Source organism: Dendropsophus ebraccatus, chromosome 5 (genome assembly GCF_027789765.1).
Source record: "Dendropsophus ebraccatus isolate aDenEbr1 chromosome 5, aDenEbr1.pat, whole genome shotgun sequence".
Classification (NCBI taxonomy): Eukaryota; Metazoa; Chordata; class Amphibia; order Anura; family Hylidae; genus Dendropsophus; species Dendropsophus ebraccatus.
In genome coordinates this window covers 135,859,202-135,875,902 of record NC_091458.1, presented here as the reverse complement: position 1 = coordinate 135,875,902, position 16,701 = coordinate 135,859,202, and the positions used below count along the sequence as shown (strand labels likewise).

General features: G+C 43.8%; 2 protein-coding genes across 2 annotated transcripts in view; one reads left to right on the top strand and one right to left on the bottom strand.

The window, feature by feature from the left end:
• SYNC (syncoilin, intermediate filament protein) overlaps window positions 1-6,087 on the top strand; it is a 22,084-nt gene extending 15,997 nt beyond the window's left edge. The window contains exons 3-4 of the mRNA XM_069971365.1: window positions 823-947; window positions 5,308-6,087. Coding sequence (XP_069827466.1) covers window positions 823-947; window positions 5,308-5,359 — 177 coding nt within the window. The 3' untranslated portion in view covers window positions 5,360-6,087. The remainder of the gene's footprint in view (window positions 1-822; window positions 948-5,307) is intronic.
• RBBP4 (RB binding protein 4, chromatin remodeling factor) lies at window positions 5,833-16,701 on the bottom strand. The gene is made up of 12 exons (XM_069971364.1): window positions 16,275-16,701; window positions 15,848-15,995; window positions 15,622-15,767; window positions 11,559-11,732; window positions 11,076-11,191; window positions 10,600-10,760; window positions 10,021-10,147; window positions 8,987-9,064; window positions 8,660-8,736; window positions 8,061-8,118; window positions 7,873-7,983; window positions 5,833-6,611 (listed from the first exon to the last, which is right to left on the bottom strand). The coding sequence occupies exons 1-12, from the start codon at window positions 16,288-16,290 to the stop codon at window positions 6,546-6,548; spliced, it is 1,278 nt and encodes a 425-aa protein (XP_069827465.1). The 5' UTR covers window positions 16,291-16,701; the 3' UTR covers window positions 5,833-6,545.

The following is a 16,701-nucleotide window of genomic DNA, read 5'->3' as shown; positions in this document are numbered from 1 at the left end:
CTGAATATACAGCCAGTGGACTGGAGACCTGGACGCCAGATTACAAGCAGTGTGGATATAAGTATACACTGCTGCTTCTGATCTGGAAACTGGCAAATCTGGCTATATACATATAGGAATACATTTTTAAAGAAGGCTCAAAAGACACGATCAGCCGAGGATCAGGCATTTGCCCACATTTTGGCCGATCGTTGTCACTTTTACATGGGCCACTTATCAGCCGCAGGAGCATTTTCAGCAATGTACCTGGCCGCTAATAGGCCCTTACATTGACACTGTTTCTATCTTGTAAACTCTTAGAGGAATAACCTATTTATAGGACAGTGTTATTCATGGGCATAGATCTGAGGCACTCCGACCCACTCAACATGTGCCATAGGCAAAACTGGGGTTCAGCTCAAATGACACAGGAAAGCCCAAGTATAGACTCATTATATTCCTTATGAAAATAGTATCTGATGCCAAGTCTATTCATAGTAGAGTGGAGAGAAGAGCGCACTAATAAAACTATTTCTAAACAGCAGTCACGATCAGCAATTTCTCACTGTATACTTTCATATACTAAATGCTCTACTGCATCTGTGTATATGCCGTATACTCATACCAGACTTGATGTGTGGTCACTGCTTTGGAGCAGGGATGGGGAACCTTCAGCCCTTCAGCTGTTGCAAAACTACAATTCTCATCATGCCTGGACAGCCAAAGCGAAGCTTTGGCTGTCCAGGCATGATGGGAATTGTAGTTTTGCAACAGCTGGAGGGCCGAAGGTTCCCCACCCTGGTTTAGAGGTGATATCTGAACATTTTCTTATGCTCAATCCAGGAACAGCTGCAAGAACTAGAAGACAGGAGGAGGGAGATCAAGATTTCAGTCCAGCTACAGCAACGTCACAATAACGAAATGGAAGAATTACGGAAAAGTTTAGCCCAAGAGCTTGCAATTTACAAGTAAGTTACATCAGACAAGTTATCAGGGTGACAAAACCAAACTAAAGTCCTGGTATATGAAAGGGAAAAAAGTTGTATGGTTAATGTTACTTATATGCATGGCGCGTATACACCACGTTGCTAGACAAACAGGTCTAGCATTAGGCATTATCCATATTATAAAACATGTCTAAAGTATGAACACAATCCAGATAGAACTAGTACACCACTGCAGCCTAGCAAGGTGTAACCCTGCTATAGACCATTCACATCTCATTTTTGGAACATACAAACACCACCTGGTGTTAGGCCGGTATAACAACAACCATTGTTGTACAGTGTGTGACAATAGCTTAAAGTGAAAGTACCATCAGACCCGGGCTGACGTACTAGAAGTGGGCCGACCCACCCTCAGTGGGAGGAAACCACCGCCCTTCTATGATGCGGCTCCATTCATTCTAATGGAGCCGCATCATGGGGGGGGTCGGCCTGCCTCCAGTGCTGCAGCCCAGGCCTGATGGTACATTCACTTTAAAGAGGACCTGGGGTGACAGGCTCCCGACCCCCCAGCTAGATCCCCTATACTAACCTCTTTTGGCCGAGTCCCGCGACGGAGATATCCCGGTCAGAAGCCGGCGCGCGCACTGTGGAGATGAGTCCGGCTCCATTCATTCTCTATGGACGCTGGACCTATTTCCACAGCGCACGCCGGCTTCTGACCGGGATATCTCTGTCCTGGGACCGGCTCTGGGAGCAGGACTCGGTCAGATGAGGTCAGTAGAAGGGGACCTAGCTGGGGGTCGGGAGCCTGTAACCCCGTCACGGGTGGTGACAGGTCTCCTTTAAAGCAAGTTTGAGAACAAGCTCAAACGTTGCCCATAGAAAAGGGCCCACTTAAAATGCCAGTTGCAATCCATGTTCCAAACTGCTGACACTGTTAGATAGCTGTTAGGACAAGGAGACACATTGTACCTTTCATATATCGGTCTGTGCTTCCAGAAGATAGAAAAATGCTTTTATTATATAGCAAAAAAGTCAAAGAGGCTTTTCTGAGCCCCTGGAGTGTAGCAAGCTGTAACACCTTCTAAGGGGGCAGTCACACATTCAGTGCACAGTCCAATAATAGGCCTGATGTGCTACAGAATGACATTCAGAGCTCCTAGCATCATGATGATACATGTCAGAAATTCAGTGGTTCTAGTCCGTAGCACATCTTCCGTGCATAGACCGTAATCACAGAACATGTGAAAACCTCCTTAGGGAGCCTTTACACAGACATATTTATCTGACAGATTTTTGAAGCCAAAGCCAGGAGTGGCTTTGAAAAGAGGAGAAATCCAGTCTTTCCTTTATGACCTGTTCTCTGATTATAGTCTGTTCCAGGGTTTGGCTTCAAATCTCTGGCAGATAATCTGTCGTCAGATCTGTTGGTGGAGTAGGGCCTTTACCCATCAAGTCCCCCTGAGTAATTTAAGACGTATCCCATCTTTCTAGCTGCCGCCATTCCTCAGCTACCAGTTTTTCTAAAAGCCAGTCTATATCAAAGATGGCGCTGGCCAGGAAAGTACATTTCCAAGCATTTCCATCCTGATTCGGCCGATTTTCGCTCCATGGAATAGAGAGAACGATCAGACGATAGTGTCATCGTCTGATCGTTCATTTAGGTTCAGATCTAAAGTTGTTGTTTGCCACCAGCGCATGGCTACGCTTGAATAGCGGTGCACGGCGGCGACCGACAATTTCAGCAGAACCATACATTCCCTGTCCGGGCTGCAGGTCTTCTCCCGATCCCGCGCATCGGCTTCGGAGCGGGGCTGTCTGAACTTACAGACCGCTCAGCCAATCACTGGCCGGGACCGCCGCGGCCAGTGATTGGCTGAGCAGTCTGTCAGTTCAGACAGCCCCGCTCCGAAGCAGATGGCTGCCGCGCAGGATCGGGAGAAGAAGACCTGCAGCCTGGACAGGTAATGTATGAAGCAAGGGCTGCAAGGACATTGGTAATTATGTCCTTGCAACCCTTGTTTCACGATCGGGGCCGTGGAATAGGCCCAGCAAACGAGTGCTGATCTAGCTGATCAGCGCTCATTTACATTGTTGCTCGGTCCGTGGAATAGGGCCCTTACCCTGGGCCACATATCCTTCTACATAGATAGGGTCCATGCACACCGAGTAAAAAGAGTCGGAATTTACAAGCAGTCTTTGGGGCAGATTCCGCTTGTCCTTTTGCTTCAATGAGATTTCCCTTGCGCGTCTGCTCTAAAGACCAAACACGAAGTCCCAGTCCTTTGCACACGCATGCAAGGAAAAACACCACATCAGCAAGTCCATATCACCTGACAGCAATTAACTTAGGCTAATTATGTGATTAATGCTGGGTTTACACGTAGCGATAATTGGCCCGATTAATAATTTCGCAATTCCATAACAATCAGCGTTTAGACGGAGCGATATCGTATGGAAAAATAGTTTTGCGATCGCTGAAAGCGGCATATCAGCAGGTCCTGCTGAGAGAACCTGCTGATATGCCGCAAGAGCCCTTTACCTGAGAAGTTGGTAGCAGTTAAAACCGCACCTCTGCGCCTCCGCAATCTTCCGAAAATCGCTAATTGCTCCTATGCAAATTAGGGGACGAAGACCATTTGGGGTGTCACTTGGGTCCGGAGCATCACTCTGTCCCGCCCAGTCCGCCCCCTCCAGTCCATTTCAGCCAGCATAGCCTCCTCCCATCTGTCCCATACCCCCGCTCCAGTGTAGCTCACATAGGCAGCATCAGCCCATGCTACTCAGCCCTCCCCCTCCCATGCCGTATGTGAGCCGAGCAGGAGCCCAGGACAGGAGGCTGCTATCTGCTACATTTTGCATATAGCAGCAGTGTGATCTGCGCTGAAAGCCTGGGTTGAGCTGGATGGTAAAGCTCAGCCCAGGCTTCCAGCACCGATGGCGTTCTTGCTATATGCAAACTATAGCAGTGAGCAGCATACTTTCCTGGGCTCCTGATCGGCATTCAAGCGCCAGAAGTGTCCCCTGGGAGGGGGCGGGCCGAGCGGGTGGGACAGTGCAGGGGACACTCTTCTGGCGCTTGAATGCCGATCAGGAGCCCAAGAAAGTTTGCATATAGCAAGAACGCCATCCAGCTCAACCCAGGCTCCCAGTGGCGATCACACTGCTGCTATATGCAAAATGTAGCAGATAGCAGCCTCCTGTCCTGGGCTCCTGATCGGCTCACATACGGCAGGGGGCAGGCTGAGCAGCATGGGCTGATTAGGGGTCTTTGGCCCCTAATTTGCATTGGGACAATTAGCGATTTTCAGAAGATTATGGAGGCGCAGTTTTAACGGCTATCACCTTCTCAGGTAAAGGGCTCTTGCGGCATATCAGAAGGTTCTTTCGGCAGAACCTGCTGATATGCCGATTTGAACGACTGTTTACACGGAACGATCTGCGAATTGAGCGAACGATCAACGGCGATTTGAGAACATGTTAAAAGATCAAAATGAACGATTTCTCGCTCGTCGCTTGATCGTTCGCTGTGTTTACATGCACGATTATCGTTCAAATTCGCACTATAATTGTTTGGTGTAAACGCAGCATAAATTATATCAATACTGCATGCTTATCAGGAGACAATTCGAATGATTCAGTTAGCATTATGTCAGTGTGATTACAGAGGTTTTGGTGATGTGACAAGAGAGCTGACCAAACAATGCAAGCACCCCCAAGATTTTCTGCAACTGAATGCGTACACACAGCAGCTGCACACATATGAAGTGAAGGGAGACACCCAGTCGCCATAATGTGTAACGTTGATTTAGGGTAGCTTCACACATACCGTACCGCAGCAGATTTGACTAAATAAATGAATACAGCATCAAATATGCACCATCGAATCCGCAGCAGATTTGACAGTGTGAATTTAATGCTGTGTTCATTCATGTAGTCAGATCTGCTGCGGGTCTGCAGCAGAAAATCCGCTACGATATAGTACATGTAAAGCTCGCATTAAATATAGAAAATGTAAAAATATATACACATATGTAAGTGAGCATATCGCAAAACTACTTGCGATCACCAACCTGTTGATTTCTTAAAACAGGGACTAACCATTCTGTAAAGGAGCACACCTCTGTAATACGGCAGCTGCTGTGTGCTTACTCTGAATTACAGGAACAGTCAGCTAGTCAGTTTTGCACCGTGAAAAACATTTGTTGATTAAGTGCATAACGGGCAGCTGGCAAAACCTACGATTTAGAAGAGAATTTTATACCTACAGATATGCACTTACTAACAGTAGTGCCATCTAGTGGCCAATGTGAGGACTGCATAATATACATAACTTTATGTATAGATTTAAAATATGCGCCAATCTGTATTTCTTTTACAGAAGTTGTCTCGAACTTTATGGGGAGCTATTCAAGACGGTAACAAAAAAATGACCAGTGACCAGTGCAAATCTTCAACCTACCTATTTGTCAAAGAGGAGCTGTGAAAGTCAAAAGATGTACACTTCTATCCAGTGCTTGTAGAAGTGCCTAGTAAAACTATGTAGTCGTGTTTTCAGACAAGACAAGTCGTGTTTTCAGCAAAAGTTTCCCTATCACCGTTTATACGAAATGAAATACAGATTTTTTACAATACAAATGTTGACATTTTCTTTTGTAATGGTTTCAAATTGACAATAGTGTCAAGTTAGGGCGCGTTCACACTACGGAATTTGGGCAGATAACCTGCTGCAAATTCCGCCGATTGCCCCCACATGCATCTCCGCCCGTGCCATAGACTCCATTCTATGGTTATAAGGATTCTGCCGTCCACCAATGGAGTCTATGGCATGGGCGGAGATGTGCGCGGGGGCGAGTGGCGGAATCCGCGACGAGTTATCTGTCCGGATTCCTCAGTGTGAACCCACTCTAACCCATTTATCCACACACGCGAAATAAAAACGTTAAATAAAACAGTGTAGAAAAACAATTTAAATCTATTTATTTCACATGATTTGCTCATCCACTGTAATAGGAGATGTGCAACACAGACAGCAAAATCCACACAAATACAAAGGATATTACTGCGCCCCCCGTAAAAATTAAGCACAACTAAAGAGTGGATGACAAGAAATAAGGCTAAAGTACAATATATACTTCAATCAAAAAAAAAAAAAAAAAAAAAAAAAAAGAATATACAGGGGGAAAAGGGCTTAAGGAGCTCATCCTAGACAGTAATAGGAGCAAAGTTTACTTTTCCAGTGGAAAAAATATAAGGAATGTTTGCATGAAACTGCCTGGTCCAAGACTCTTCAACTTAAAGAGGTGCAGCTGAAGGCACAGTGTCTGCCAAGCCGACTCTTCTACTCCTCTTCTTGCTTTGTTAAAATCAAAATGAAACAAACCGCTTTTGTACGTAACAGTTAAAAGTGACATTTCTTGTATAAAATATTTATATATAAAATAAAACTGAATGGATTTTTCTGACTAAGAGGAATAAAAGCAAGTTGAGGTGAATAAGAGGAGTGATAGCTTGTAGCACAGAAAGGTCAATGTCCAAGTGCTGGATAAAGGGACATATCTGGAGTGAGACGCCACTAGATTGCACTGGGGGAAATTGGGGAAAAGAAAAATATATAAACTAGGAGCCCTGCCCCTCTGCATCTACACCTCCCTCTGTGTCTTCATCATTGTAGATATTCTCTGCCTGCAAAAAAAAAAAAAAAAAGGGAAAAAAGGTAAACCAACCGTAGCATCTCTTCTTTTAGTTTCATGGTAAAAATGTCACAAACACAGACGAAATCCAACAGAGGTTCTTCCCTCATACAAGGGAATAATGGAACCCTGTACTTGGTGGGGTTGATTATTAAAGGGGTTATCCAGAGTTACAAAAACATGGCCACTGTTCCCCCTACTGTTGTCTCCAGTTCAGGTGCGGTTTGCAATTAAGCTCCATTTACTTCAATGGAACGGAGTTTCAAAACCCCACCCAAACTGGAGACACCAGTAGGGGGAAAGTGGCCATGTTTGGCTGTCCAGGAATGATGGGAGTTGCAGTTTTGCAACAGCTGGAGGGCCAAGGTTCCCTACCCCTGCTGTATATGGATGGTAAGCTGGAGTCTTTGGACAACCGCTTTAACTGTTTTTAGTGTGTCAAATGTAGCAAAATAATGAAGTAAAATGATAGAAAATAAAAATATAGCTGTAAATTAATGGGATGCGAGTCTGGTAGCATAAGCAGTGTGCAACATATGATGCAATGAATTGTCACATTGGGAAAAATTGCAATTTTCATTTTGCACCATCTGATGCGCATTAGGCTCTAGAAAATACCAGTGAGTGATGGATCATGCTCACTACACCCATAAATAGATTTCATGACGATGTAGCCTCCAAAATGTAGTCACTTGACAGGGGTCTCCACTCTACTGGCATTTTAGGGGTTGTACATATGTTACATGGTGCCCTAAAACTAGTCCACCACAATCTGAACTATAAATGGTGCCCACAGGATCACTTTTGGGGAGGTTTTACTGTATTCATATCACAGGCGCATTGTAAAAACCATTCCAGCAAAATCTGCACTAAAAATGGTGCTCTGTTCCTTCTCAGCCCTTCTGTGAATCCAAACGGCAGTTTACTGTCACATATGGGGTACTTATCCCTCTATGTTCCTGCACGGCAGCACCGATTGGCTGATGGGAAGCTGGGAGCCTCACACACAGCCGCGGCGCCAAGCAGGTAATGTATGCTGCAGGGGGGTTAAAGGGGCCGGGTCACATACCCTCAGCAGAATGAAAATTTGGATGGATTTTGCTGCAAACTTGCAGCGCGAGATCAGCTGCGGATCCGTTACGTGTGAAGCTACCCTTACACCTTTTAGAAAGTATTTTCTACATGCAAATTTACAGTTTTGTATTATACTAAACTGTAGTAGCTGCTTTATCACACTAAGTGCCAGAACTCACCATCTGCCAAACTTGCATAATATTGTCTTCAGATACTGAACATATAACCCATGGCTCATTAGGATTCCATGAAAAATCAGATATCTTCGCAGTGTGACCTCCATGAATAAACTAAGGGATACATGAAGAAATTACTACAAAATAAAAATACACATTATCGATAATAAAACATCTATACAGATACATACCAATAACTCAGGGGGCCCATCTTCAGCATCCTCTGGAGATTGCTCTTCTCCAATTTTACTAAGGGGGAAAAATGAAAGACATAAGATACAGAGTTGTTCTATGTTATATAAAATGTTGAACAGGGCGCCATTTAAGAAAACTAGCACCTTAACAGAGCCATACCCTTTAAAGCAAATGTACCATCTGGTACATCCCTTTAAGATTTTGAGTTCTTGAGTTAGTGGGTGGAGTCTAGCTGTTATGTCATATACCCTTGTACACACACAGGGATTCTGCTCCCCTATATCTCTATTGCACATCCTCAGAAGCATGGAGGACATTAAAGAGTACTGGACAGCTATGAACTGGTACAAGGGTGAGATTTAACACTTAGAGCTTTCTGCATAGTCTGTGTCTTAATCTGCAGCTAACTTCTCCCCGTTGCCCTCTCCATATACTTCTATTGACATTAACCCCTTCTATCCTCGGCCACTTTTCATAATGTCATCTATGTTCCTCAAGTAATTACAATAGGCAACTTATACTACTTTAATTTTATTTTCATGCTTTTAAAGAGAGACTACACTTGATAAGAAATGGCTAAGATTCTGAAAATTACCTTAAATCCCAGACATTCAGCCTCCGATCAGTACCACTAGATGCCAGGATAGTTTCATTGTGCGGAGACCATTGTACCTGCATGTAAATTAGGATGCTGACATTAAGTTGTCCTGTACAAAGGTGCAAGCCAAGTCAAAAATGGGATAAATCAGATTTTTTCATACGGCAGTATTTTCCTTACACTTTCTCGAGTCATTTCTTTTTCCTTCTAGACTTGCCAGTTAACGTTGAATTTAATCTGTTGTGTCCATCAAGTTTTGTTCATGTCAGATTAAACAGCATTTTATGCTGCATGATATATTGGAAAACTGTTATTTATTTTTACCTGGAAAATTTCATCTTTATGGGACTCAAATGAATGTAACTTCAGTTTCAGATTTCGCAGATCCCACAATGCTACAGTCTTTGGATAGAGAAAGGACAATCGTTAATGGGGAGTAAATGCACAAAAACGCACCACTTTTTAAACTGAAATACTGCAGAGTACTACAAAACACAATGAATATCAACAGTCTTGCTCTGAAGCTTTAAAGGAGAAGTCCGGCAAATTTTTTTAGTAAAGTATTGTATTACCCCCAAAAGTTATACAAATCACCAATATACACTTATTACGGGAAATGCTTATGAAGTGCTTTTTTTTCCTGCACTTACGACTGCATGAAGGCTTCACTTCCTGGATAAAATGGTGATGTCACTTCCTGGATAAAATGGTGATGTCACAACCCGACTCCCAGAGCTGTGCAGGCTGTGGCTGCTGGAGAGGATGATGGTAGGGGGACACTGAGGGACACAGGGCACTAGAGGGACACTGAGCATCCCCCTGCCATCATACTCTCCAGCAGCCACAGCCTGCACAGCTCTGGGAGTTGGGGCGTGACATCACCATGTTATCCAGGAAGTGAAGCCTTGATGCAGTAGTAAGTGCAGGGAAAATAGCACTTTATAAGCATTTCCCGTAATAAGTGTGTATTTTTGCCGGACTTTTCCTTTAACCTCAGTTGAATTTGCAAATTTATAAAAATAATGCCGTGTGCAAAGTCCTATTCTATTTAGTTGTATATGTGCCTTTGCATCCATTTCTAGTCAGGGTGACAAGGAGCATACACAATCCTAACCAGAATTGACATACCAGAAATAAAACTAGAATCTATACGGAAAATAAAGGAATACAGTATGGGCCAGTACAAACAGTTAGGAGTACTCCATGTATATAATGGCACATTTATTTTTATGCTACTATCCTCAACTTGTTAAACAGATTAAAAGCATTAAAATTGAATACCATCCCATTCTGACAAACTGCATCAAATTTTACTGCATGGAAAAAAAATGGTTGTGTGCCAGACAACATTACCTTACCTTGTCTGCAGACCCAGTAGCTAAGATGAACTCACTGTAGGGGTTGAATGAGAGGCAGTTGACCTCAGCTGTGTGAGCATCCACAGAATGGCTTGGCTTTGATGTGTTGTTTGATCGTGTGTCCCATCTACAAAAGAGATAACAGGAAAAGTAGAGCAAAGCTATACATTGCATAATAAGTGAAAAAAATAAAAAATTAAATAAAACTCAGATTTCCTGGAAATCAACATGGACTTTTTACATTGCAAAGTTAGGGTATGTGCACACTACGGAATCCACGCAGATAAATTTCTGCCAATTCAGCCGCTTGTCCCCGCTTGAATCTCTGCCCTTCCCATAGACTCCATTCTATGGGCAAACAGATTGTGCTGTCTGCCCGAAGAATTGACATGTCAAGTGGAAGCGTGCGCGGAGGGGGGGTGTAGGATCTGCGGGAAGTTATCAGCGCAGATTCCATAGTGTGCACATACCCTAAAGTATAATGCAAGTTCCAGAAAGAAAAAGGTGGGGAAAAAATTATAGGTAAAAGATTAGGGAATTAATCCAAAGCACACATTACCAAGTGAGCACTACACATACATCATGAGCTTTTGGTCATCTGCTACGGATCCAAATAGGGATTCATGTAGTAAGTGCCAGGAAACGTCTTCCACCACTGCAGTATGACCTGTAAAAATGGTCTTGGCATCAACCACCTTGCCCTCTTTGGGCACTGCACTGATATCCCACAAGCAAATTGTCTGCAAAGTGAAAAGAAAAACAAAACAAACAACGCAGGTTAACTGTGTCCAATTTGGTCATAAAGTACTTTTAAAATAAAGTGTACCGAAAAACACAAACTAAAAAAAAAAAAAAAAAAAAAAAAAAAAAAGGGGGGGGGGGGGGGGTTCTAAATTTGCCTGTATACGTACATGTGCAATTACAGACAAATGTAAGAATATGTCAACACACGTGAGACAGGTTCAAACACAGAACACACAGTTCCAAAAGGCCACAACACCAGCCACAGTTCTGTCTCCTATTCAGTGGGTTCTCCTGTTAAATCTAGAACTCACATGGTCATCAGATGCACTAAGTAGGTTTCCACTAAGGTTAGGATTCCAGGACAATCCATAGCCTTCCTTTTGGTGACCACGAAGCCGGAGATCAGGGTTGCATTCACCTGAAGGATCTACAGAACAAGAAATATAAATCCTGACTTTCTTGCATGCATCAGTATTAGAAGCACAGAATACAGTATGGAGCTATGTGAAGCAATTCCCTCCCTCTTTACCACCCGGGGGTGCATAAAATTCTATAAGCACTCACCATGTGAGATAAATAAACAATACATACTGTGGCAGTCTGTACTTGTTTAAAAATATATACATTTTTTTTCTATTTTTTTTTTATGGGAAAGGGTTTTGAATGTGCCATAAATGACATTGAAGGGTTACTGTAAAAACAAGCAAACAAAAAAAACTATGTATCATCTGTATTTTGGTGTAGCTATGGTAAGAAACAGGGTGTGATTGTGACCATAAGTAACGTATACTCACCTGGTTTGGATGGGTGTTTAGTGTAATCAAACACAAGGACATCACTGGATGGTGTTTTTGTTGCAATGATGCATGGGTTCTGGGGCATATAGCGAGCTCGGTTTACTTCTCCTTCATGGTTAATTTTTATCTCAATTTCTATTTTTCCACTTACTGAACCAAAGCCTCCAAACTCTGAAATAAAAAAAAAAAAAAAAAAAGTCATAAAAATAAACTTTACAATGACAAAGTTTATTTACATAAAGTGGTATTCATATCCTGGATATTTATAGCATATTCACCTGAGACTGTTGGGGAAAAACAGCACATAAGCATTATTTTTAACCCTTTTAAGAACCAAGCTAATTTTCGCTTTCGCTCTTTAATCCCCGTGGCATGGCACTTGTATTTTTTCCCCTACTGTCCTACATAAGCCATTATTTTTTTACGACAACAATTACTACAGACTTAATTTTTCGATAAAATATAAAAAAAAAAAAAAAATTGCGCAGTAAAGTTGAAAGAGGAAAAAAAGAAATTCTCACTTCTGTTCTAATAGATAAGTGAATCTCTGAAGCACTGTAGTGACCAGATCACAGACTAGGCACTGTAAGGTGGTAGTAGCCAGCATAGGTTATGGCTGCACTTTGGCTATTAGCGCTTAGATAAGAACTATAAAAGACCCACTTTACTCTCCTCCAAACCAGAAACCACACAAATCTTATTTTTTCACTTCATGTACCTACAGGAAATGAGGCAGCCCAGAGGATTTCTTAGGGCCCTATTCCACCGGACGATTATCGTTAGCATAATCGTTAACGATTAACGATCTCAAACGACCGCTATTGCGAAAGACCTGAAAACGTTCACTCATTTCCATGGAACGATAATCGTTACTTATGATCGTAATTGCGATCGTTTCTTCTTCCGTATTTCTTCGCTATTGCGTTCGTATCTATTGCAAACGACCGAACGATGTCTTATTCAATGCGAACGATTTGCGAACGTTTTGCGAACGAGCAACGATAAAAATAGGTCCAGGTCTTATAAAGCGATCAACGATTTCTCGTTCGGTCGTTAATCGTTACTGCATTTCAACCGAACGATTATCGTTTAGATTCGAACGATTTAACGATAATCTGAACGATAATCGTCCGGTGGAATAGGGCCCTTAGTGACAACAGATCACCTAGGATGACAGATCTGCTACAAGGATGCACTGTTAGAGTGATCAAGTATAAAAAAAAAAAAAAAACTTCTGACAGTCAGAAGTGCGGATCAGTGAAGGATCAGATACGGAGATCTCTGTCAGTCACTAACAGACAGAGGCACTCAGCTGTGTGCTGTACCCCATGCTCTTTTTGCCCAAAGAGCAGTGTGAACAGTGTATGCATTTATAGAAAGACTATAAACTGTCACTTTGCAAAGGTTCAACCAAATAAATCTTATTTAAAAAAGAAAGTCTATGGACTCCACACGCACTGCTTCCAAAGCTTCCAATGCATAAAAGAATTGGCACAGCTTACTGCTTCTACCTATTTTAGAGATTGAGGAGCTCATTACCTGGATCCCCACTGATCAAGATGTCTGATGTGTTGGATACCAAAAGAAAAACCCAGCAGGCTACACATCAAGAATAACTTTATTGAAGATTAATTATTACAAAAAGGTAAAAAGCAGCAGAATTTGGGAAAAAAGCCTCTTCCATAGATCAACTGCATCTGAGACTGGATACCCCACAACATAGACCCTATTGCGCTACATGGAAAACTCACTAAATACACTGAGAAAAAAAAGGTCAATAATGTGGTATGCACACCGAAAATATAATTTTTTTTGCTGTGCATACCGCATTCATATTTCTTCTCAGTCTTGTTACTTGAGTGAGCGTTCCACGTAGTGCACCAGAGTCTGCCTTGTTGTGGGGTATCCAGTCTTGGACACAAGCAGGATACAGGTAGTGATGTCTTAAATATTTTTATGCAGTTGATTAGAGATAAGCAAGTCTACAGTAGGAACAAAGCACTTCATTCCTATCCTAATTTTGCTCATCAGTCTGCAGGGCTCTGAAGTCTACTCCGCTCTCTGCCACTTCTCCCTGAGTGCTGGGAAAAGATGAATCCGGTCCTGGGAAACTGTCAAAAGGTATTGATTATCACGGGTTTCACTTCTGAGACCTGCTGTGATCAGAAGATATAACTGGTAAGATCACGTCAGGGTGATCCACTCCATGGCTGGCCACTCATTACATCAATATTTTCTTATACACTTACATTGAAAATATTGACAGAGTGAGCTGCCGTGATCTCTCCACGGCTATAGCTTCTGATCACAGCGGGTCTGAACTGTGAGACCCACTGTGATCTATAATTTGATATGTCTGATGAACTAACAAAAAAAAAAAAAAGTGGCCAGCACACCAGCCATCTCTTGTGAGTGTCTTAAACAGAGCTTAGTTAAATCCTTTATACCCAGTTATGTAGACTCATAGGGGAAGATTTATCAAACATGGTGTAAAGTCAAACTGGCTCAGTTGCCCCCAGCAAACAGATTCCACTTTTCATTCCTCACAGACTCTTTGGAAAATGAAAAGTGGAATCTGATTGGTTGCTAGGGGCAACTGAGCCAGTTTCACTTTACACCACGTTTGATAAATCTCCCCCATAGTCCGAGAGGCCAGTGTTGGGAACCATCTCGGAGTTCACCTAAACGTGGGGAGATGGTACACTCTAATTTTAAAGCGACTCTGTCCCCCCCCCAAACCACTTGTACCTTCGGATAGCTGCTTTTAATCCAAGATCTGTCCTGGGGTCCGTTCGGCAGGTGATGCAGTTATTGTCCTAAAAATTTACTTTTAAACTGGCAGCCCTGTGTCAAACGGCCATGGCCTAGAATATCTGTGCTCTAACTTAGCACCACGGCTCCATCCCTCCTCCCCACCCTCTTAATTAGGAATGCGCCTAGAACAGTTTCTCCTGTCTGAACATTGCACAGGTGCCTTAACAATCCAGCCCATGTGCTGTGCTGACACAGGTGATGTATAGGACAAAATCTGCCTGGAGCATTCCTAATGATAAAAAGGAGTAGTGCAAAGATAGGGCACAGATAGTCTAGGCCACGGCCGTTTGACACAGGGCTGCCAGTTTAAAAGTTGTTTTTAGGACAATAACTGCATCACCTGCCGAACGGACTCCAGGACAGATTTTGGATTAAAAGCAGCTATCCAATGGTGCAAGCGTTTTGGGGGAGAAAACATACGGTAAGTCCTGACCCTTGCAGGATTTTTCTGTTTTTGTATGTCTGATAACATTTTAGAGTTTATTTGTAGTGACAGGTGTGCTTTAAAGCAGGGGTGGGGAACCTTCGGCCCTCCAGCTGTTGGAAAACTACAACTCCCATCATGCCTAGAAAGCTGAACCTTCAGCCCTCCAGCTGTTGCAAAACTTCAACTTGTTGTAGTTTTGCAACAGCTGGAGGGCCGAAGGTTCCCCACCCCTGCTGTAAAGCGTACCTGTCATTAGAAAAACTTTTGACAAGTCAAAAATTGATTGGTTAAGGTCTGAGAGTTCAGAATGCAACCAATCTGGAGATTCTCACAACACTGTTCTCCCCGTTCTGTGTGAGTTTAACAGCTCCATATGCAGCCATCTCAGTCATGTGACACGTGAGTCAGGAGAGAACAAGATGAGTGCAGACTCATCTCAAATCATTCCAACAGGCCAGTATAAATGCTCAGAAACCAACCAATCAAAACAGGTTTCAGCAGCACCAATGATCCCTTTGTGAAGTGTGTTCCTTTGGGATGCCTGCTGGTGTACCCACTTTCCCCAATTGTTACCAGCCTCGAAAGAGTCCAACAGCATCCAGAAGTATTAATCCAAAAATTTATTGGTGCCCAAGACAACATAGATACAACATTTCGACCCCTCCCACTAGACAAAGACCCCAGGAGGGGTTGAAACATCGTATCTATGTAGTCTTAGACAATCAAAACTTTTTTCTAGTGACAGGAACTCTCTAATTCCCACGAGCCGCTCCTGTGTACACCTGTCTACTATAACCTTGGAGCCATCTCACACCTCACCTCCTTTTTCACTGTCATAATGGGAGGCGTCAAACTGGGCGTCATCATTGGGAAGCTGCACGCTGGCGATGACCAAGTGGTTCTGCTCATCGGACGTGTGCGTTCCAAGAACCAACCTGTGGATGCTGAAATCCTTCCCTTCTGGCCTGTAAAAGAAACGTCATCATCATCATACAGGAGTCACACACAAGGTGAAGGTAAGGGGCGGTCAGTGCGGCAGGCTGACCTGGTGACATCTGGCAGCCACTGGGCTGTGAGGCTGGGCCACTCCAGGGCGTGCGTCATCACCAGGTCGTACAGGAAGGGGGTGTTCTTCTTCCAGATCTTGTACTCCTCGTTGATGACCCGCTCCTCCACCGCATCGTCAAACGCAGCTGTGGGTAGAAAACATTGAGACTAGCCGTATAGGACAGGGAAGCTGTAGCAAAACTACAATTCCCATCATGCCTGGTCAGCCAAAACTATAGCTTTGACTGCCAAGGCATGATGGGAAATGTAGTTTTGAACAGCTGAAGGGCCAAATGTTCCCTATCCCTGGTATAGGGCAACCACAGCCACACACCAATACCTAGCACATAGAGGAGCAGCCTCACACCTCGTACCGGCTCCTCATCCCTCACTACACAGGAGCCGACAACTTTCTCCACACTTACCCTCCTTATCCGCCATGGTGCTCGCTCAAACCCTACGATAAGCGCTTCTGCGGCCTTCTAGGCTTAGTAGGCAGCTCCTCGTTTTCCGAACTGGTTCCGCCGCTGACCGTCCCGGTTCTTAGGACCAACTCCTCCCTTGCGTCCCCCCGGTGTCCGGCCTGCTCCTCCCGCTATTGTTTCCCGCCTCCCCCGTGTCTCAGAGTCGCGCACATTCGCGCCAACCCAGGCCAATCGTAATCGTACAGGAGCTCCGCCTGCAGCCAATCACAGACGCCCGCGTCACGAGGGGCGGGGCCTCTGTAAAAACTACGCGCGCCCGACTTCCAAATTTAGAGCACCGCCCCCTTAGTGGGTGTGGTCTACTTTGTATCCATGACAACACATGGAGAGAGCGTGAAGTGAGGCTGCATGGGATTGCCGGATTGGG